This window comes from Trachinotus anak, unplaced genomic scaffold, assembly GCF_046630095.1.
Source record: "Trachinotus anak isolate AG129_WGS33_773 ecotype Australia unplaced genomic scaffold, CSIRO_AGI_Tana_v1 ptg000021l, whole genome shotgun sequence".
In the NCBI taxonomy this organism is placed as follows: Eukaryota; Metazoa; Chordata; class Actinopteri; order Carangiformes; family Carangidae; genus Trachinotus; species Trachinotus anak.
This window is the reverse complement of record NW_027273872.1, coordinates 14,877,703-14,902,582: the sequence shown is the minus strand read 5'-3', so window position 1 is coordinate 14,902,582 and position 24,880 is coordinate 14,877,703. Positions and strand designations below refer to the sequence as shown.

Here is a 24,880-nt window from a genome sequence, read left to right as displayed (position 1 = left end):
GGGAAAGGTGGAGTGGAGAAGGGACAGAAAACTGTATCAACTACAAATGACTGTCAAGAGATTAAGGGTCAGAAAACAAAGTGTCTGGTTTCTTAAATCCTACATTTCATCCTGTGATGCAACAGTGGTAGAAATTTAGAGTTCTGTTTTTTTTTTTGTAGTTAAGAATTTACAGGTTGATGCTTTTATTTTGTGTTATTTGTGTTCATTTCATGTCGTGGATATGTGTAGCTTTTACTAGTAAATAAAACGCCTGGAATTATGTTACACTGGGAATAAATTTGTTTAATATATCTTAGGCCATAACATCCAAGAATGTTTTGTAATAATTTTGTGGAAGTGCATCAAGCATAAAGTGATGAAAGCATTGATATGTTTACACTAAAAAGGAGAAATGTTATTCAAGAAATATGTGAATTTGTTCTACAACAGACAAAGTTAACACCATGTGTTGCTTTATGTTCCTCAGTCAGCTCTTATATTAATGATTAAGAACCACTTAATTTATGGTGTATTTAAAAAGGTATGTTTCTACTTTCAAAGCATTTTAAACCAGGAAAACAGGGGTATGTATGCATAGATTAATATTTCTTTCCGGCATTCTTAAAATGTCATTCAAAAGGTTTAAAGTTTTATGAATTTTTTGTCCTATTGTTTTTACTAGTAATAATGACAATTATTCCTTAGTCAAAGACAGAAACTCCACAACATGACTAACAAGGACATTCCCAGTGCAGTTCTGCTACACAGACACAATTTTCTTCAGCAACCCTTCTGTGGATAACATAAGGAGCGCACACGCTCACAAATACCAGTGAAAAACAAAGACCTACGGCCTGTGTTTTAGTTGACTTTGATTGGAATCAGATGCTAGAGAATGATTGTGTCTGTTTTCAAAGAGACAGGAAGAGTGACAAAGACACACAGACGGATACAAAGAAATATAGCACAGATATTTTGATTTACCATCTTCTTTAGTGTTGAGCCAGAATCATTACTGCCGTGAGGACGCCATGTGTGCGTTTTCCCAAAGAAAAGTCGTAAACGATGAAAGGAAGTCGTGGTTTTCTGGTAAAATTAACAGGGGCAGTTAATGAGGTGAAAGGCCTACAGCATCAGCTTAGATTCACTGAAGAGCGGAGGCCTTCATTCACAGTGCACAGGAGCGCTGGTGGGAAATGGATTCCTTATTCTCCAGGTGTCTGACATGAAATGACTTCCAAAAACAGAACTCATTATTTTCTGACAGACTGTTGAATCAGAGATGAGACAGTAAGCAGCTGCTCCATTTAAAAATGAGAGAAAAGCAAATGTAGCATTTTTAACAATAAGAAAAACAATGGATACTTTTAGATTGTATTACTATACTTGGAGTATGGTAGAGATCATCAGGTAAGTGCTTTAATATTTGGAGTAAAACTCCAGAAACAGTGCTTTCCTAGTTTCACTACCCAATAAATACCCCAACTCTAATCTGGCTTCTTTGACTGATGTTTATCGTCCTTAGTAACAGAGGCTGACCTGAACATGGAGCAAGGGAGAATAAATGTGAATTCACTTTTCAACAGTATACTGTCAAAGAATAAAGGACATGACCGATGCTCTTCTTTTTCCTGAATAAAAAGCAGATGCAAAGGTTTCAGTCTGAACATGTTGCAGTCAGAGAGCATCCTGACAAATACTGTGAGAGATTTAGGAGATGTGGAAGTAAGGATGTCCAAGAAGAGGAATCAACTCACCCTCTCTAAAAAAGCTGAGGTCAACTAAACTTCTCCAGCTGTTTTGCCAGGCTTGCATCTGCGGTGGCTGGTGTGACACAGCAGGGCATTTTTGAGATATTCCCAGAAAGAACAGGCCAGTATGGCAAGGCTGACCACCACAGGGAGGAGAACAGGGATCAGTGGAAGTCATGATATTTCATGTTAGGAAACTTTTTTGAGTCAGTGCTGCTGTCCAGGAAAGGAGGAGATGGGAGATCCAAGCTCACAATCTTCCTGATTGTCAGGTGGAATACAAGTGTGCTTCCTGACTGCTCTGTTAAAGGGCAACTCCAGAGAGTTCACACATTAAATCTGTTTAGAGGTTTTTGGGAGTATTACTGCATATGTGAAAGAGCTGTACGAGGTCTTGTGCGGCTCCAAAGAGAGCAGCGTGAAGTGAGTCTAACAATGTTCTACTACTCTTTTAAAGAGAGTTTAAATAAAATGGTAATCTGAGGCCAGACTGCTGAGATTTTTTGGTGTCGCTGGAGTGCAATTGTCAGAGTTGAGGTATTAATAACAGGCATCAAGGAAAAGGAGAAGGTGGCCAGGAAGGACAGCAACAGGAGAGAGAGGATGCACGATGAAAAACAGCATAAGGCATAACCGCTCTCCATCTCTCTTGTGCACACACTCACAGACACACTGTTAAATGGCCCCAGCCAGGGATCATGTTGAACACTGGCAATCAATGTTGGAAAATGTCTCTGGAAACCCTGGAGCCATGGAAAAGCCTGGAATTTCTCTGTAAAAATAACTGATTCCACTGTTTATTCATTCCTCTGCTTTCTTTTGGCAATAAAATTATAGCTTCGCAGACAGCAGTGACTATCTGGTATTTTACTGCACAATGTGTTTACATGAGAGAGAGGGAAGGGGGGGATGTGCTTCAGGAATTTCCTTGTGCAAAAACACAGGAATACAGCTGAGCTGAAAATTACACACTCATTTTATCACATTAACACCACAGATGATGTGTACACTGACCAAAGAATGGGCCAATCATATCATTTAATTACTTAAGACATTTTTAATAGTTTTGTGTAGCAAACAGAATGACCATGAGCATTATTCTGTGTACATAGGGAAATCTGAGAGAAAAATGGTCTCCATTCAAATACATTAAAATAATCAACTGTAAAAATCCACATAGAAAACATTCTCTTAAAAAAAACTTTGAGCAATAGGAATGACTCAAATTAAAAAACAACTAACATTCCAGTGATGTTCTGATATCGTTTCTCACTCCTGAATGTTGAAAACAGCTGGTATCTGGTACACACAATCACCTTGCACTGTCCACCTGAAGAGATGGGCAGAATATTGCAGAGGTGAAACAGGAGCCGTGTCTCTGGTTTAAAGTCAGCTACAACATATATTGTGCTTCAGAGTGGGCACAGCAGTTTACATCTAATTATTCTCAATGTTACTGGATTAAACTGAAGCACCAGTGCTTGATCAGAACAAGGATTTCTACACCTACTGTGCTTAAAGAACCTCAGTTGTTTTTATGTTGTTTAAGTGCCAGTTCCTCCATGTCTCAAAGATGCTCACATTTCTATGGAAGGTGTCATGTAATTGCTGGTGCTGTTGAGAAAAAAATGATGCTGAATGCTTTTGGAGACGAAAAATGTCCACAATAATATGTAGCCCTGATCTTGAATCAGTTTGTTTATTAAGACCACTGAAGTGTTTTCAGATCCTGAGGCTGGCTGGATATCAGGGCTAGAGTGCATGCTGCAGTATTGTGTTTGCATAGGAATAAATATTGCATGGAGCAGCTGACATCACCTCTCAGGATTCCTGTCAGATATTACACTACAACATCATGGCAACATGTATGCTGATGGCTACTGAATACCAACAGAAGCAAGGCCAGACATTCAGCAACTACTGCTGCAGTTCAGTGGGAGGGGAGGTGGGTGAACAACGCACACACATACAAACAGACAACTGAACAAACACACATACTTGTCTCAGCAGTTTTTGGGCAGTTTTCCAGTGTGCTACATCCTCAGCAGAAAGACCACAAAGCTGTTTATGAAACCTTACATTTATGACAGCATGGTCGGTACCATACAGTAATTACAGATGGCAACACACACGCACACTCAAACCTACATGCACAAACACACACAAATGTAGGGAGTCGATTGTCCACACAAAACTAAATATAGGCAGCTTACTGCAGACACACTGACATTCTCATACACATGAACAAACAGGCATGTAAACTGCTCAGGCTAGCATTTGTATGGAAACAGCCTTTTAAAATGCAAAGTTTATTTTTTGGTTTAACTTACTGTGAAAGAACTTTCTCCTCCCATCTAACTCTACTTCCCTCTGGAGTTTATGACAATGTTCATGTTCATGGATGAAAGGAGATTTTCTTTATGTTCTTTCTTACTGTTGTGGGCATGTGTGGCATCACAGCCAAGACAAGTTTATGTAAATTATCCTCATTTTTATGTGACTTTATGTGACTCATGCATGCAAATGTGAATTAATCCCTTCTCATTCAAAAAAACAAGCAAACAAAAAAACACACTGAAACACATAGGTGATGACTGGTCCACGCACCATCCCAGTGCAAACTGTGACTGGACAAAACCTGGAAGTAAAATGACAAGACTGGATTTCTATTGGTTGGCACTTTTTTTCATAATACAGCAAAATGATTAACATTTCAACAGTATATTAGACAGCAACATACAGTATATTAGACAATTTAGAACACAATATGTTCCATTGGTATATTAAAAAAAAAAAAAAAAAGGTGAAAGCGCAAAGTGATCATGGCTGAAACATCCAGAGAAAAACATGAAGCTGTTGCAGGATATGCCTAATTCCAGGCATTCCAGGGCAAAATTTTTAATTTGGAAATAACCGCAAAAATAAAGGGTGGATCCCTCCTGAGTAAGTCTTTGGAATTCCTCAATATGCCCTCTGATGAACAACAAGTAAATACATTAACAGATATGTGCACATGCTGAACAAAGCAATGAACATTTTATACGACACTGGCAAAAATCCAAATGTGAATGAGGGACATCCAAGAGTTGAGGTGAGAGTCCCCGCCTTCATCCTCTGCCTCTCTCAGTCCTTATAGAAGACACAGTCAGTGCTACCCTAAAAGATGGTTCTGTTAAGACAAAGGTTGGAAAAACACAGGCCTTTTTTCACTAAGATAATCTCAGATTTATATTGGCCCCTGGAATGTCTAAGACATGTATCTGCGTTTGGATATCACTGACTCTGAGTGAAAACTTTCTGCCTGCACTGCCCTAATTAGACCGAGGGGGAGCAACCTCCAATAACTCCTCTAATGACTCTGCCCCCTCTAGTTTAGCCTCGTCTTTCTCCTCTGACTTCTTCTTTGTGGGCACTTTACTTGATGAAGGTGTGTCCTCCTGCATCAGCTCTTTGGCCAGGATGTTGGTCACTGCATTACCAGCTCGTCGGTGGTTGGCTGAGAAAGAGGAAGACAGAATGAGTGAGGTAAACAAATAAAGAAATGATAATAAATTACACACTGAGTTTTTTATCATATCAAGTCCATATAGATATGTCATTGCATGCCATGGAGTGACATATCTGATGTACCAGCAAAAAAGACATGTAAAAACATGCCAGTTAGCCATACAACATGTCAGCAGGCAGATACTGAACATTTGTCACTGCAAATAAAAAGAGACAACCAGTTTGATTAGTTAAACCACAGACTACTATGCTGCACACAGTCACAAGTGTGAGCCTCTGAGAACATCATAGGTATGTGTTTTGAATGATAAAACACAAAATAGATGCTCCCTTTCTTTCCAACATGCATACACATGCATCGCCGTGGCACACACACTGCACACACACACAAATGACAGAGAGTCACAATACAAAGAGTATTGTGGCTGTGTATATGTTTGGATTACAGTGATTGAACTCCCTGCCAATGTCAGGTTATACCTAAACATGATAAAAAAATGAGGAAAAGAAGCACAAAAAAGGGACATTTAGAGGAAGAGGAAATGGGACCGATGAGATTAAGGAATGGAGATGGTGAATGTGTAAAAGCAAGGAAGGAAAGAAGGGGGAAGACAGAGGGTGAGACACAGCAAGAGCGCAATGATTCATGCTGTGGGAGGATTAAAGAGGCAGGGATGAATGAAAATGAGACAAACATGGATGGAGAGACTGAGCGAGAGGAGGAATGAGCCGTGAGGAATGACAGAGATAAGTAGTAAAACAAATCATGGGGAAACAGCGGATGCAGTGAGGAGAGATAAGAGATGCACAGGGATGGACAGAGACACAAAAGTGTGACAGATTGTGCCCTGAGGATGCTGTCATTTTTATCCTACCTGCTTACTCTGTTATTTCTTCCCCTCCTCTCCCCCCCCCCCCCCCCCCCCACACACACACACACACACACACACACACACACACACACACACACACACACACACACACACACACACACACACACACACACACACACACACACACACACACACACACACACACACACACACAATCATCCTTGCCTTTACCTCTCCTTCCCTCCCTCTATCCTTTACCAATGCGTAGGAGGACAGCTGCAGCAGCGGCCATTTTGAATTTTATAGGTCAGTGGGAGATTGTGTTTGTGTGTTTGCTGTTATTTTATGCCTGGTGTATGTCAACAACTCTTTACACCTAAAGCAAAAGATGCTTTGAATATACAGCACAAGACACATTTGTTAACATGAATACACACATTGATGTAACGTGTTCTTGTGCTACTGATGAAAAAAAAACTGAAAACAAATCTATCCATCAACTTCATGATGCAAACCAATAGAAATATACATGCAAATGAACCATGGTAACACAAACAACACAGCAAGACTTGACACATGGTTCTGATGGAGCAGAAATATGAACACAAAAACACAGACACAGTTACCGAGCAGGTCTCCAGAACTAGCTGTGACAAAGACACAATTGAGTCTGGGGAGAAAGAGGAGAAGGAGGATTTAGAGATTTAGAGTCGAGCCTCAGCTGTACTGATCAGCACAGACAGCTGGGGTGTCAAACCATCACCTCACACACTTTCCTATGAGACACACAGATCATAAACACCAATACATGGGAACAGTTTCTCTCTTTCTCAGGCTCCTCTCACATACATCCCTCAAAAGCTATTTCTGTCCCGCTCCAAACCTCCTCTCCCTGCCTTAAAACTTAATTAATTAGAAATTATGCAACTGACCCAAAAACAGGGAGAAAGAGTGTGTGTCAGTGTGGGTGTTACTCTACATGTATGTGTGCTGTGCCAAGCTTGTCCTGAAGAGAAAAAAAAAAAATCGAACCCGCAGAGAAAAGCTCTTCAAAGGCTGTCAACCCTTCCTCTCTCCTCTCTCATCCTCCTCCACTCCAGAGAAGAAGACAGAGAAGAGGATAAGAGTCAGGATCAGAGGGTTGCAGCATGGGAACAGGATGAATTTAGACAGAAACCTGCAGATTAAAGTAATGAGAAGAAAATTCTGAGCAAGTATATTTTTATATTTAAATATAGTTAAAATACAACAACTCCAGCAGCCTCAACAGTAAATAATACATCACCAAATATAAAATTATCACGTTTTATAGGTAACACGAGTCAAAAAAAAAGGTTAGAGTTGGTGATGTTCTACATCTTTATTATTATCATCAAATCCCATGAAAAGACCATAGCCATCAATGCATTAGTGCATCTCTCAACTTTCTGACCCTTGTGGCACTCAAGCATACGCCCATTCATTCTTAATGAATATGTACAGGAATTATTCAAAAACAGGTCAATGGAAATATATACTTTCATTTCATTTAAGTTAATAAAAGTTTCCAAAAATAGCTGAGTACTTAACTTTTCAACAAGTGTTATATAATATATAATCATCTTTTAGGGATTGACTCAACTTGACCAAGTTCCAATACTTCCCACTGGAAATTAGCTGGAAAAATCTTGCAATTTGAAGCTTTCACATGAGATTGACAATAAAAATATTGTATTGTCCTGACCAGTGAGTTTGTGATCTAATTTAATCATTTAGAGGGCCCTTTTATGATTTTTTATATCCATCTCTTGCAAGTTTCCTAACTTTGCAGAAGTGCAGTATAAAATCAGTGGAGTACTCCTTTAACACGTGGCATTACAAACATAGGAAATTCTCAGCGTGCATGTTTTATCCACAACCTAGCTCTGATGTCGACTAAATGATCCACACACTTGGCATGAAGCCTGGTGGTTGCAGCAGTAGGAAACAAGACGTCGGGACTCACAACAAAAGTCTGTTTACTGGTGGGTATGAGATTGAATGAGTGTGTTTGCACACTGAGGGGCAGATCAGAGGCACAAAGAGTGTAGTTAAAAGATCATCTGTAACACATTACACTCCAGGAGACTCAATAATGATTGCCTGCTGAGGGAAAGAACGCTTTTGTTTTACAGTATATGTGTGTTGCCCTTATGAGTGAAAAAGGAGAGGAGTGAGGAGAGAGTTTGCAGACAAACAAGTGTAGTGCAGTTTACCATGAGAGTGTAGCAAGAACTAGCTCAGTGTTAATGTTGAAGTACACAGAGAATGCTCAACTCTTCCCTGACCACAGATTATACCAGCCCCCCTACCTAATGCAAGTGAAATCTGCACCAGTGTGTAGCAAAGATGCAGTCATATTTCTGCCCTTATTTATTGTAAAGCAGCAAAGCAACAGTCACATGACAACATGTTAACAGTGTCAAGACTAGCATGGTGGTGTATTTGCAGTAGGCTGGACCTCCATCAGTGTCTCCAGCTTAGAGACACATATTGCCCTCCTCAGGCTGCACCGGGTAACACACTGCTGCTCTGCACTAGAGGACTGTGGGAAAGAGTGACGTCATCTAGCACCACTAGTGTCTCTGGGTTAGTATTGATTGGCAAACGTGCTTTTTATGGCACTGAATGAGCCCAAATGGTGCATATATGTGGTTTGCTGACCTGTGTCTCAGTGGGTGTTATGTATGCATGTGACATCACCACTACTTCAATAAAAGTTTGACTGTTGAGTGTTCTCCTATTGGTCTGAATTGTCTGTCCTGTGTGCATCTGTGTGTGTGCATCTATGTGTGTGTGTGTGTGTGTGTGGACATCTGTGAAAGCAGAAATCTCTATAGGGGATCTTTTTTCTTCTTTGTAAGAGCAGACTGTCTGCAGAGCCAGCGTGTGCCTCTATTGTTGCTATCTCCTTTATCTCAGTGTCTCTGTTGTGATTGGTGCTTTGTAAACTAGTTGCTACTGTGATTGGTTGTTCTAACAAAGGTCAAGACCCAGCAGATGGGTCTATAGTGAGTGTTTAGACGCATCATTCCTTCACTTAAAATGCTTTGAGAACATATCCACACAAATTAGCCTAATGTTGCCAAACTGACAAGTCTGTATTCTTACAAAAGGACATAGACAGACCTTCAGCTAACAATCTAAAGCTGATATGATGGTGTTTGAAAAAGTATGCAAGGTTGTCTGTCCTCTGGAACATAATGTGACAGTTTGGGTGTATGTATTGGTATGCAAACATCTATGTGTGTCTTTGTGTTGGCATGTGAACATCTGGTTTGTGAGTATTTTGTCTGTATGTGTTCAAAGGGGGAGGGGGCTAGACAGACGGAGGGTAGACAGCTGAGGATCCCCCATGCAGTCTATTCATTTTATACAACCAGCACAAACACACACACACAGTGAACTGAGGTACAGGTCAAAGGTGAGAGCCTCAGCAGCCTCGTGGCTATCCATTCAGTTACACTGCTGTGACACAATGAGCATGACAACACACTCAATAGGCCCTCAGTAGTCCCTTAACACCGAGTTGGTGACGTCTGCAGTCAGCACAGCTGTGAGGGAAGGAAACAAAGAGGAGGGGAAAGGAGGGACACACTTCATGTAATGAAGACCATGACATGCACAATGGCAATCAATAGCTGCACAGACAAAAATATTACCCTCACCCTAACCCATTCATTTTCACAAGCTTCATCAAAAACATGACTTATAATGTAACAGAATGTAATGTAAAATGTTAAGGTACCTAAAATGGCTTATATGTGGGTAACTGGGAGTGAGATTCATTATAACTGTAAATGAGGTGGTCATAGAAGGTTGTTTGCAATTCTGATAAGGGAAAATGTAAAATGTTCTGTGCAGGGTTAAAAAAAAAACTTTTCTAGCCAGTGGTTTCACATGTCACACAACTGGGTCCCATGAAAGACCGACTTTTCAAGTTGTATGCACAAGTTACACCCTCTTATGCTGATGGAGACTGCTTGTAAATAAATTTGCAACAGGTTGTGAATGTATAAGTAGCTCAGCATCCAGTGTGTGCATGTTTCTATGGCCCACATTAGAAATAATTTTATCTCTACATAGTTTTAAATGAGGATTTTTTTTAAATCAATTTCCTTAATGTGTAGGATTATTTGGCCTTAGCAGAGGTATGTGCCCTACTAAGAGCCATTCTATGTAAGTGGAACTCAACAAAAACTCATGTCCTTTCAAGTCAACTGTCTCAAGTCAAAGTCAAGTCGAGTCTTTTATCAGTCTTAGTGAAGCAAGCGAGTTCCCAAATTTGAGACAAGTCTGACTATAGTCAAGTCATGTGACTCAAGTCCCCCCACCTCTGTAAGAGACTGTCTAAAAAATGTGAACCGTGATCCAGATCCTCTCTCTGTGGAGGCTTTTTGGTCAGGTATTAACACTTTTGATTTATGACAGGGTCGGTCGCACTTAGCCAAAAAAAACTAACAAAAACAACACAAAAAGCTTCTTTTCCAGTATAATCTGGCCCTTAGATGATAATAACTCAGCAAATGCAGACCAAATAGGTGTGTAATGAGGGGCCACACCTTAAACAATCTTTGTTGCCGTAACAAACTAGGCACAAGGTTGTGCTCAAGTTTTAAAGCCACAGAAAGACATAAAATTTCAATATATTTATGGAATATGCACACATCTAAGTTTGCCCTGTGATTGGTTAACTCACTTAAATGTTTGTCAGTAGGCTAATTTAATCCTTTGTTGAACTATTATTATAATGTTTGCCAGGAACGGAAAAAGAAACTCTGTAATTACACCCATCGTCACTCATTAATTGCCTTCTCATGCTCCTGACCCCATCTGGAACATGCTGATTATTATCTAACATGCTTGATTGTTTCCTCAGTGATTGTTTCCTCAGCGATCCTTTATTGTGAGCAACTGAACACGCTTGATTCTAACTCTTAAGACTTTACGTATGTTGATACAGACAGTAATGTGAGATGTCTCTGATGAAACAATGTCTGGCTACCTGGCTGTACAGGGCAGTTGATCTGATTAGATGTTACATACTGCAGCAGCTCGATGCATAAATTAGTATTTTGTTAACAAATAACAACGTTGCCTACCCTGTGATATCAGGTCCATCGCAGCCACAGAAAAGACTGTCTGAAGACATTTCCTTCTGACAGACAGGTCAGTTAGACAGGTGAACAAGTTCAGACAGATTTGATAGGGCTGTCATACAGAAGCAGCTTATTTATACAGCATCTTTTTGATCATTTACATAGCACAGAGTCACATCGCAATAACAACTAAAGCCTGGTCAAATAACCCCACTGATATGGAAAGTGGCTAAATCTCTTTCATTAAGCATTTGCAGCCCAGCTCTGTATCACTACTTCGGTTTCTGTTGTTTCTGGCTTAAACATACTTGAATATGTACTAAGAGTTTCGAACAGACAGAAAGTCTCAGCAATAACACTGGGAACTGGATTAAGTAGTATGACCTGTTTTAAATCAGTTTGTGCTTTTTTTCCCCGTTTCTGGGAGCCTGAGGAATATTTGCTGCCACTTGAGTTGCGTTAGAGGGATGACAAGAAACTGAAAGGTAAGTCACTATGGATTATAAAGTACAAACTGCACTCGTGTTTAGACTGACATGAGGCTGAGTGGATACTTTTTCACATTTGGGATAAGTATTATAAATGTTTTATTACATTTCATATTTATACCCCAGATGTATTATTAAGTCTTATGTTAAAATAAGGGAAATCTTAACATTACTATTATTCCCAATTGATACTCCAGTTGCCTCAAATGCAAACCTAATTAGACTATGAACTGCCTTACAAGGTGTAATACAAATAAACCTGCCTTGCACTAGTGCCTGTTTTTAATGTATGAAGGTGGTTATGCTGGGATATGAGGCAGCTGAACCTACTGTTTTAATGTATGGCTTCACTTTTGTATAGTTGTTCTTTTCCCTTGCTAAGAGGAACTGACTCCTCTGCTCCGATGCTTATTTATAGATTGTTCAAGGGGATGAACCTTTGTTCTGTGTTTGTAGACTCATTATGTGACATCTGATCTGTAAAAACACTGATCAAAAGAATCTAAATTAACAGTGTTTTAGCTGCAAGGGAAAGTAATTACACAAGGTAAGATGAGCGACTGGTTTAACTGGACAATATTCCAGTGACATATAATCTCTCACAATCAATGAGAGAGAGAGAGATGAAGAAACTCATCACCAAAATTATGCCACTTTTATAACATTTAACAGCTTCAAATATATCCACCTCTGCAAAGACACAACAGACATATTTTCCTGAAAGATTCATGATAATAAATAACCTTTTACCACAGCTATAGGGCTTATCCACTTTTTCTGCCTTGTATGAAAAACCTTTTATAGATGTATTATGTGAATCATTATGGAGCAAACGCTAAAAATACTCTCCATGTATACATGAGGTTGATAGATCTGTGTTTTTAGCCTGCTGCCTGTGGCTCCAGTGGTTCCAGATATGTATCAGTTGATCCAAAGTCAGGATGTGCCTCCTCCTACTTCAGCTCCACTAAATTAAGATGTCTGACTCAACCAACCAGTCAAACATGCGCACACACACAAACATAAAGACACCCTCCTATTGTGTGGGTGAAAGACTTCTGGCCCTTTCTTGTCATAAGAAGCAAAGTGGGTAAATGGTGAAGGAGCAGTCTTTTCTTCATCAGTGAAGAAAATATAGCACAGCATAGCTTCATAACCTCCACATGAGCCATGGAAAAGACTGGATTGGGCAAAAGAAAAACAAAATGACAAGAGGAGGAGACTGTGATACATACAGGCACTTATACTTTCCTACCACAGACAAAAATGCGTAGGGAGCAAGGCTCGCTCTCCCTTTCTGTCTCTCACACACATGTTCAGGTATTTCCTGTTAGGAGTGTGAGGTGGCCACACTATATTATGGGTGACTGACTGAGCCCTCAAGTGGGCCCCAATCTTACTCAAACAGTGCTCCTTCCTCCACTCCCTCTTTTCCCTCCATATCCTCCTCTCACTGTTGTCTCAGTCACTTTAGAGGTGATGAGCCTGAGCTGTTTGTTATTAACAACTGCCCTCAGAGATTTTCTCTGTATCACAACCACTGTTTTACTGTTACATAAGTCCATTTAGTGAAAGAAAGAAAGAAAGAAAGAAAGAAAGAAAGAAAGAAAGAAAGAAAGAAATAGTACAATCTACCCTCTGGTTCTGAGCTATTCTACTCTGGATCACTGCTTCACATCTGGCTTCTATTGAGGGAGGGATTGGGTTGCACACACTCTTGCCCAACCTCTCTTATGTGTGAAGACTCAACCCACACATGTGCATGTGAATAAACGTACACACAGGCTCTCTCTTGCTCTCTCAGTTTATGGGCACTGGACACTTTCTCATTCACATGGTTGCACATGAGTCTCCTAACACCAGGAACCATGTTACAAAGTTACTATTCTAACAACTCACATTAGCTCATTTTCATTTGCATGGTCTCACCAGGCTATATTATTCACAATATGTGCTACACAGAGAAAGAAGAGAGAAAAATACTCTAGTCTCCAAAAAGTGAAAATGACAGGATCAGGCAGGAGGACAGAAAGCAGAGAAAGTACCGAACCACATTACTCTTCTTTGTATGAGCTTCCAAACAGAACTACATGGCCTAAGTGAAAATCAATACAGCCTAGAGCTGTGCTTAGGAGGATGTTCTCACACACAAGACATATGGACTTCTGGCTGGCCCAGTAATGAGAAAAACAGTGTTCATGATTATAATACCATAGATTTTTATACCTTCACAACCTGCCAAAAAACCACGTAAAGCAGGTTTCTACTACTTCTTTTCTTAGTGTATGTGCACAGTTGGTTTCAGGTTTTTTAACATCACGCTCGTGTAAGTTGCATATTGGACCATGATGGACCTCCCAACAAGTTGCAATGTTACAAAATTGTGCTCATATGTGCACGTTTTGAAACTCTTCCTCATTAGTAGTTGGATTTGGAAACTGCCTGACATACAGTGAGAAACTTTAAAGTGAGTTCCAAAAAGAAAAGCAAATTTTTGAGGGGGAGTTCTTTTTCTTCTTTACTTCATACTTTAGCCAGTAGTTCATACATGTTTCACCTATTTCTCACTCAATGATCTCACTTCCTTAAACTTTCTACCCACACTCTGGTTTATCTTCCTTGGTTGTACATTTATATTTCTCTTACATTTTCCAATTCCACAACCACACCCTCATTCATTGCTCCTCTCTTATGTATCTTGCTGCCCACACCCTCCCTTGGCAGTCTCCCACTTCTTTTGTTGTTGTGCCAGCCATTTGTTGAATTGACTCTGGGGCCTGGTAACTATGGTCAGAGGATACTACCACAACCCACAGTCTCTGAGCCATGCAACAGATTGAACAGAGACATGAACATAAACAAATCTGCTGTTGTGTGCTGACAGAAACATAGAGACAGTGAGGAACAAATCAGTCTCATATGCTACACGTGTTTCAGTATAGAATGCATACCACAAATATATGTGAAAGGAAACTGAAATCTGTAAATCAAGTAAGACATGACACTTTGAGACATCGACATGATTTTGTTAAGATTTAAGGTTCTGTTTGTGTATGTGTACCTGCTTGCCGGGGTCCTCTCTTTCTTCTGAAAGCAGCGCCGGACTGCAGTGCCTCCAACAGGCCATCCATGATACCAGTTTCATCATCCTCTGTAAACACAGCATCAAAACATGATATCAGCAAGATGTCAACAAAAATCAACGTGGGGAGGCAGATTTAAACTTTTATTCATGTCTCTCTCTCTCTCACACACACACACACACACAGAACCCATTTTTTACAACCATGTTATTTTGAATCAAAACCCCATCCTAACATATACAGACATTTCCTTTCCCAACAACATTGCAGTAAGTGGTGGTTTTGCAAAACCCTCCTCCTATTGCTGTTTCTCTCAGACACGCCAACACACATGTGGGCAGGGGGGTTATTTACCAGCCACATGGCCACTTTGGCAAATTAGCTGTATTAACCTACATAGGCAGTGACCTAACTCAGCTACTGTCACTGCTAGGGGATAAACACTGAACTTTCAGGGAGATAAACTCTACAATACAAACACAACCTTATTGGAAAGACACACCCACTGAGACCAAACCTGCTCATAAAGATTAAAATACTACAAAATGAGTAATTATGGTTTACAGTTAAAAGGTATTGACTGAAAAGGATCTTTGTGTGTGTGTGTGTACAGGCACATTTTGGTATGGGTGGTCTCACAGTTTTTTGTGTTTGTTTACATCCACATTCTCTGCACAGCTTCAGTGGCTGGTGGCCTTAAATCACAGAAGGGGCAAAGCAAAGGGGTGTACTCCATGGCAATGCTGCTGTGTGTACATGTGTGTGAGTGTTGTCATGATTGTTTGTGGGCAGGATTCAGTGGCACAGCTCAGCGCTCAGGCAGATGGTTTTAATTATTTCTATTTGAACCTGAAAAGATACAGAGGGGTCTGGAAAAGGGGGCAGTAGGGCTGGGGGTTAAAGGTTTATGTAATCACCTCCCAACCCCCAACACACACACACACACACACACACACACACACACACACACACACACACACACACACACACACACACACACACACACACTATTTAATCCTGCAGTAAGCCATGAAGCAGATGGCCAGTGGTCTCGCCTGTCACGTCAGAGAAAGTCTCTCTCACACACTCCCCAAGCCTTGCACAGCTCACATACACCCCTCAATGTTCATGTCCTGGAACTGCACAGACAGTTCAAACGGATGTAGGCCACGTTTTTCTCCTTCCGGGGAAACACATCTGGCACATTTCCACTTACACTAATCACATGGTTGGCTTAAACCACTGGTGGGAGCACACAGACACACAAACCTATTTGTGAAAATGCACTGGAGGCAGTAGAGGGACCACACAATGACCTAGTGTGTTTAAAACAGGCTTATTGTTGACCGAGTGAACTCCTAACTAAAACTGGACTGTTCTGGGGCCTGTGTACTGTGTAACATTGTACATACCACTCTTTTTTTAGTCACCTCATGATAATCATGTCCTTCTGTTAATTCACGATTTTTCTGTGGAATTGGTATCTGGTTAATGGTTTATTATTGACAGTCTAAACAAAATCAATACTGAACTGGCCTCAAAAGCTGTGATGGTAAATGCAGGCTCAGTGCAACAATGCAACACAGGCATGCGTACAACATACAAACAGCAAGGTATTGCCTGAAGCAACAAAGAACATAAGACGGATTAATTAGTGTAATAGCATTAGATTATCAGCTTTGAAGATATCTCATTGGATCTGATCTACATTGCATGTGCACACACACTGACACATGCTATCTGGCACAGACACACACAGACACACACAGACACACACAGACACACACAGACACACACACACACACAGAGGGAGGACAGCATCTTGTGTGGAGCAACAGCATCCCTAATGGTTGTTCACACAATAACAAATGAGGTCACAAACGGAGAAATTTACAGAGAAGAGAGTCGGAATAACAAGTGTTGGGGAAAAAAAACTAAGGAAAATGTAAAGAGTAGGAGAAGGAAAGACAGTGTTCAAATGAGTTGAGGACAGATTTTCCACTTTTCTAATGTGTCATGATTGTGCCTCTCCCTCACAGTTGCCTGGGGTGAGACATCAGGCTACCCAGACTTATCCCATCTGATCCACTCCCTCACCTTGTGCCTTTCTCTTCTCCTCCTCTAACCTCCTTTTCCAGGAGACAACAACACAGTCTAATCCCCAAGAGAGCATCTGCTGCCCTACTCTCCTCTTTCTCTTACCCTCCCCCACACTACCCTCTCACTTGCTCTCTGAGTGGAGCACGAGCACTCCTAGTGGCAGTTCCCATACCAGCAACTGTATGGGTGTGTAAACCACAGATGAACACACCCTTTGCCATAAAAACACACAGCCCCATGCAATCTTTTAGAGACAGTACTGACACCTAGCTGTAGAAATAAGGAATAGATGCTTTCCAAGCAGCTTTGGCATATGTCCAAAGATGAAATGTATGACAAGCATGGATGGCTTTTTCATTACAGTAGCAGAGAGTATGTATCAGATCAAATCAGAGCAAAGATCTTACTTAAACCACAGATGGTGAATGTGGACTTTTGGATGCGGCATCTGCCAGTCTGGTATGCTGAATCCTGAACCTCCATGTTTTACAAGAGCCAAACAATGTGAGTAAAAGCACTTAATGCTCATGAGATGAGATAAGTAATAATTTACAAAGATTCAGAGAAGGATCTGTTATTCACAAAAACTAGCATCACATGCTCAGCACATGTGAGGCTCCTCTGAATGAGCGTCTGTCTGTCTGGCTCACAGAGGAATGACAAGGCCACAAACTGCAAACACACACTGACCTTCCAGGGTTTAACCGACAACTGAGATATTGTGTTTACACATTCAGAGAGTTCATGAGACAGTAAGAGTATGTGAGTAGAAGAGAGGGTGATAGAAAGAAAAAAGGGAACCAGGAAAACTAGCTGCTGAAAACAACCATTGTGTAAAGGCCATCCAGTATGAGGGTTATAAACAAATGCAGAACAAAGACCAGGTGTGTATATGCCGGATTTGTGTGTGGTTGAATTTAAATACGGGGGATATTGAATGACTCCAGGCGACAGGGGCAGTCAAATATGCCACCTGTATGTAAATGATCTCTAGCCCTTTAATGCACATGCACACATCTTTGAAGCACTATTATGTTCCATTCATGCATGCCTCTAGAGACTGAACATGAAATCTGACTACCTTACTTTCTACCACAAAATGTCTACTACATACTTTTAACACAGACACAATATTCCAAGCAAAGCGCTGTCTCTTTAAGTGCCCTTTAAATGAACGACAGACACGGGGGAGGGAAAGGAAAATAGAAGAGGGAGCAATGGAACAAAAGTAAGAAGGAGAGGAAAGGAGAAGCCAGCTGGAACATAGAGCACTAGGAGAAAGGCCAGAAAGAGTTTTGTAAAAGAGGTTCACAAAACACACACACATTCTTACACACACACACACAGTGCAGACTCACTCTGGCCAACACAACGTTTCTCCAACACATAGGCAAAGCAAAACAGACACATTCACAGGAAAAAGACACAGTAATTTTGTCACACACATACATACACAAATACACAGAGAGCACTAAGGCTGTAGCAAATTTTGACTGTGGAGTCCCAGGAGAACCCGAGTGGAGCCAAAGAGAGGAGGAATGTTCTGAAACTAGGTCACAGTCTCAGAGAAGGGAAAAAAGTGCCTGAGCATAAATGTGTGTCTGCAAGGCAGGATTTGGGTTTTAACTGTGTGTATACAGGGATGAGAATGTGAGAATTTCTGTATGTTACACAGGAAAATATTCTACTAGCATTTCTCAAAGTAAAACAGCATCTCATAGAGGGAAAGAAACATGTTTTTGGTGATAAAGAGATTTAGGCTTCAATTCAGTTCAATTTTATGGAAGCGAATCCCCTTTTCACCAGAGGACTGAAAAGAGGTCAGACGGTTCCTTGTATACATCCTCCTCGCCCTCACTTTCTTTGGAGCTTGTTGTTACTTACTTACTTCAAAACACGGGTCATCAACATTAGATTAACTCTGGTGTACAAATACTGATGAGTTGCTCTTTCACACACACGCATACACAAAGACACACACACATATTTTCCACAGAAGTGTGGACTCTGACTGCCCCCAACTGGAATCTGAGGGAAATACAAAGTTAGAGATGTGGAGTGTGTTCCTCTCTCTTTCAGTTACATGCAAGTAAAAAGATTTGATCCAGCAATTGTGACCTGCGTTGATGTCAAGGAGCTGGTTCCTCTTCAGTTTCTCCTCCTTCTCCTTCTCTGCCTTTTCTCTGGCCAGCTTGGCCTTTCTGATCTTCTCCTCAGCCTCCTTCCTCTTCTGGTTCTCCTTTACTGCTTGCTGTTGAGGGGAGTAAGAGAGAAGGAGAAAACATCCGATGATGTAGAGGCAAATATAGATCGAGTGTTAGTGTGGATATCTAATATTAAGTTGAAAGTGACTCTTTGAACACAAATTTAAAAAGACAGATGTAAGATGGATTTGTTGGATGTCTTTGTATGTAAACAAAACTTCAAAACCAGTGGATGGCGGTTATCCATGATAACTGGTAAAACAAGTTACTTCCTGCAGGAGCCCTACCAAATGGCACATTCAAAGCTGATGTATAAACTGATAATACAATGGAGTCACTCTCACCCACTTTTTCATTATTATGTCAATACTAACAGGTGCACACGCTCAGTTTTTTCATATCCTGGTTTCACATTTTAGTTTCATCTCTTCCTCTTTCATCTACTATTTTTTCCAAGCTCCTGTGTGTATGTCTTTGTCCTGTATGTGTAACAATGTTTTTTGAGGGTGGCCAGGAAAGACTGAAAACCACACCACCCCTCTTTTTGAATAATATCAAACTTGGGTTTGTTAATTCACATGCAAAAAAAGTCACACACCTGGAACATGTTTTTAAAGGTGTTGAGGTCCCCAAAGAATTCCTCTACAGAGATTTTTCTTGGGTCAAAGACAAAAAAGTCTCCAAGGTCAGTATATTGCTTCTCCATATTCTTATGCAACAGATCCAACTTCTCATACTGCTCATGGGCACTGACAACAAAACTGTGGAGACATCTTGTTAAGGAATGTAGAACCAATATATCTGTATCTTAACAAGACATAGAAATGATAAGCTATGAGAAAATCTATAAAGTGAATTTTTATACAAACAAACTCTTTCCGGTGACTGCTCAACTATTCTATTATATATGTAACTGAATAAGAGGATATGGACATCTTCTCCACAAACAGGTCCTTGTCATTTTGTGCAGGAGGGAAGGTTTCCAGATCCTTCTCCAGGTTCTTGATCTGACGGCCCATCAGCTCTAGGTTCTTCTGAATTGTCTCTGCAGAAACTGCAGGGGACATAAGGGAAACGCTGATGATATAGAACGCCTTCATACTGTGCATCCACCCACATACATAGCTTATAACAGACATAGCACGTGTCATTTTTTCATATGACTAAAAGTGTTTAGGGTGTTTAGGGTGCTACATATCGGTATGCAATGGCACCAGCTGACAAAGTGGTAGCATGTCATATAACCAAGAGTGTAAAGAGTGGTTGTAATGGACGATACTCTGTTGGGAAAGAGACGTGGTCAGTCAGGTCAGTCAGACGTCCTGTTTACCTCTGCTGGCCTTTTCCACATGGATGAGCTCATCTGGAAAACTCATGATGTCAGGATACTGCTCCTGGCACACATCAGCGAGGAAATGGAGCAGTGTTTGCTTCAGATCAGCTGTTTTGGTGTCACGCAGCTGATTGGAAGAAGGATTGATTTAAAAAAAAAAAAAAAAAAAAAAAGGTAACTCATTCAGAAGTTATTCAATGTCTGCATGTGCTGTTAGTGTTTCACACTTTTCTGTTTACAGCTATGTGGAGTAAGATTAAGATCGTGGGTTTCCAAAAGTGTGAACTTTTGTCTGTGCGTTCATATTGCCTTTTCTACATTACAGAAACAGATGAAAATACATTAGAATTAATACAGTATAGATATCACTGTTGCTACACTTACCCTGTGTAGCATTAACTGTATTGATGAAGACATTATGGGTGTCATCTGTACATGTGTATACCTGTGTTATATATACTGCATACAGTACCTAAAGGTAATATTGAATAGGCAAGGGGAAAACCTTGCATGCTATTGTCTACATACATATATTTCTGTAGACCTCCTCTCATCATTCAGCTGTATAAAATGGAATAACATGGCATGGGAACAGATGTTGAGTATGAGATTCAGATATAATTTAGTGAAAAGATAAAAGCTTTACAGGGACCATTTCACATTATTTACTATATGTCATATGTAAGACTAAAGGCTGTTCTGGTACAATCATTCAGTTTGTGTGTGTGTGTATGTGTGTGTGTGTGTGTGTGGTATGTCCACCCCTCATTTTACCTTGCACAGGTATGATACGGAGAAGCCGAAGGCTTTTCCATTACGAGAGCCAGAGTTCATGTAGTTCCCAACAAGAAGGGTGATCTGCAGCAGCTTGGCGAAGGACTGGCTTTGCCTGAGCTCCTCGCAGGCTGCTGTCACAGAAACCACATCTGGTTTAATGTTGTTCAGCTGCTCCTCAAACTGCAGCTTGAACAGGATGGCCTGAAGCCGTGGCATCAGTCGCTTCACGCTGGACATCTGGAGAGAGAAAAGAGGGTGGGGGGTTTGAGACCCATTCCTGGTATGCCTGTTGCCATATAGATTGTGTGTGTGTCAGTAAGTGTGTATGAGTGAAGGGGATTTCATCCATTACTCACATCTTCCCCAGCTGAACAAAGCAGTCTGTGTTCAACTGCATGAGGGTATTCTGTGTCTAATATGGTGACAATGGTATGACTCTATCTCACCATTTCAACATTTTCTTTGCCTCATTTGCCACCACACTGATTTCCCTGCTAGGTTTGTGGTTAAGTCATGTCCCAGTCAGCTGGGAATTCAAACTACATCTATTAAAAAAACAACAACTAGAATCAAGAATCATCTGTCTGTTTGTGTGTGTCATTCCTCACCACTACACCAAACTGTTCGGACTCAGCCAAGTCATCATATTCGTCCTTCATCTCTCCCAGGACACTCAGCTGCTCTGCTGCTGGTAGTTGTTTGACCAGGTTCTACATGGTAATAAAAGAGAGAATATACTTGACTAACAGGATATAGAGATACTTATGTTTGTGCCACTTATATGTGTCACAAACCAATCCTTGAACAAGACATGGGTCTAGACAAAAATAAGAAGACGGACTGATTGTCCTTGACAGAAAACTTCTCTTGGTCAGTGAGCAGCAACATTGAAGCTGGCAACATTCAATGTGTTGTTGAAGGACACATCAAAAGGCAAAAGTATACTTGTTGGGCACTTAGTCCCTGTAAATTGGTATAGGAAGGTAGTATTTGGCTGCAGTCAGAGAACACAGTGCTTACATACATTGCAGAGTGGTATCGTATCACAAATAAACAAATACATCAATACATCAATAAACAACTATGTATGTATAACTAAATGCATTCAAAGGGGCGTAGAAGTGAAATTACATCGCCCCCATTATTAAACAGTAATCATTAACCTATCTCTATCACTACTACATTAGCACCAAGGAATTAAATCCTGTTATCTGTATGCACACAATGATATGATGAGCTATCTGCATTGGCTACTTTGCTAAACTCCAAATAATTTTGAAACAAACTTCCTGTGCTTTGAATGAATGAAAAGACATACCATGGGAGAAGCTACTTACTGATGCTGCCCTGCTGAAAAAAAAACTATGCTGTGTGCCACTCTGTCAGTAACTTCACAATAACAGCCCTGAACCTTGGAGATTCACAACAACACTATATGCTCCATACATTGTTCTCCTTCTCTTTATTTTAACTCATGACTCTGCAAATAGATATATATGAATTTAACTTTACTCTTAAAGGCACCACAGAGAAATATGGTGAGGAAACCTTGTATACAGACACTGGGGTGGCCCCGAGCTCAGTACCTGAACCATGGACTCCGTCAGGATCTTCTCATTGACCTCCAGGATGGCATTCTTAATCTCTTCATATGGGAGACGGAATGATCCCAGGAAAATGGCTGCATGAGCAAACACAATTAACAGCACTCATTCAAATCCAATTGGGATTCAGTTGAACATGCTTTATTGGTGACACTTCCATGAAGGAGTTCACTTAATGCACTTGAAGAGCCAAGCCGTTGGTATGGGGGATCGAGATATCAAACGTTAACTTCTGCTAGTGGACTTACAGAGGTTCTGTGAAGTCTTGGGATCAAGAATCTTCAGCTCCTTCACCTTCTTCTTCTGCACCTGCTTCTTGTCATCTCCACCATCCTGCTCCTTTTTGGCTGGAGAGGTGGAAAAGAGAAATTGGGAGGGTGGTGGTAATACACAGAGAAGGACAGAGGAAAGCAGACTTTGTTAGAAAGCACACTTCTTGGTAACTTTCTTAATGCAAGATGACTAGTACTGCTGGATATGAATAGAAATAACGCTAGAAAGAAGGACAGTAGTGAAATCAGTCGGTTCTGTGAAACACAGAAAAGTGGATTAAAGGGATAGATGGAGGGCTTATATGATTGCTATGAAAACTGACAGACTTGGCATGGCCTTCATGTTTTTCACTCTCTCCCAACTGTATGGTGTCATGGAGGTGTTAGGATTATTGTATCAGTGACCCGGGGTGAGACTGAACTACAATGAAATGGCTATAACACTGGGGGAAAGATGTCCCTGGTGTGTGTAGGTCTGTTAAATATGGTTGGACATTTGTTAGCTAAAGGCATTTAAAGTTTGCAGTCACTTACACACATGCATGTACAGTACAGCCTATTGCACACACACCCACCCACACACACACACACACACTGACACGACAGAAACACTTCACATTAACTTGTTCTGACAAGGTCAGGATTGTGACTGTAAGGATGTGTCAGTGCGTGGGGGTGAATGTACACGAGATGAGAATTAGGAGTGAAAGATGAACAAGCACATTGGTTTGACCACATATCAGCCCACCGTACACAGGCACATCAGATCTAAGGTCAGCAGAGTACTCAATGTCACAGTAGTTCACTTGTTTTAGCCAATATTATCTATCTGCTCTAACTCGATTTTAACATTCATCTGAAAATGAAACACAAACAATGTATGTCATGATTAGTGCTAAAATCATTAGGAAAACAACAACAACAAAATTAACCATTCAGTCGTTGACAAAGAATGTGTGTATACCCAACATTTTCTGGTTATGACTTCTGAAATGTGATGTCTCTTGTTTCAAGTATAAATGAAATGTCTTTTCAGTGGGTCAGACAAAGACATTTTGAGAGACTGTCCAGGCTGATGCAACGTAAGATATGTATACGCCATGACTTCTGAAATGTCATAGACAAAATAGTTATTTTGGATATAAATGAACAATTAAATTACTGTTAGTGGGCCTTAAATGCAACACCAATAATGCATCAGGTAAAGCCCTAAGAGTACACCTCAGTCTCAAAACCACAGCTAAACCTGTGCACAGAGTATAAAAAATCTTACAGGAAACAATGGCCTCAACCATTTCTCATCCTTTTGTACAATGTCTGTGTGGCAAAAAAATCAATAAACACTGGAGCATCTCCCCTGCATAACTCTGTTCCCCTCTCTTTTTAGATTTTTCTAAATCTCTTTTTTCTCACTTGTCTCTGTGCGGCTTTGTCCTTGTCTGATCTTTGTAAAAAAACAGACAGGAACAAGAAACAAGAATTACTGTCTGGAAAACAGCCAGCAACAATGCTGGTACAGCATATAAAGTATGAGTACGCAGAGTCTCTTTGTCACTTTCTGTCTGAAACACACAGACAAACAATATGAATCAAAATAAGCCCTAGTGTGCTCAGCCGCCCACCTGTTTCCACTGCCTGGTAATGACCTCACGCAATGACATCTAAAGCTATAAATAAGTGGCTAAACTACTGTTACCACTGTAAAATAATGACTAAATGCTATTAAGACAGACTTACTTATACTTGCTTAATTTACCAGTGTTACTAGTATCTGTTATCCATCCTCATTGTCCATGTCTATTTTCACATATTTTCTTATTTGTCAGTCA

At 40.5% G+C, this 24,880-nt stretch overlaps 1 protein-coding gene across 1 annotated transcript; it reads right to left on the bottom strand.

Moving 5' to 3' along the window:
• Window positions 1-2,770: 2,770 nt before the first annotated feature.
• Window positions 2,771-23,210, bottom strand: LOC139606354 (protein diaphanous homolog 1). Its single transcript, XM_071458459.1, has 10 exons — window positions 23,028-23,210; window positions 22,762-22,856; window positions 21,784-21,885; window positions 21,173-21,412; window positions 20,396-20,525; window positions 19,996-20,119; window positions 19,664-19,829; window positions 18,980-19,112; window positions 14,740-14,829; window positions 2,771-5,229 (listed from the first exon to the last, which is right to left on the bottom strand). Exons 2-10 carry the CDS (start codon window positions 22,768-22,770, stop codon window positions 5,045-5,047), a joined length of 1,179 nt encoding a protein of 392 aa, XP_071314560.1. The 5' UTR covers window positions 22,771-22,856; window positions 23,028-23,210; the 3' UTR covers window positions 2,771-5,044.
• Between the last annotated feature and the right edge of the window lie 1,670 nt (window positions 23,211-24,880).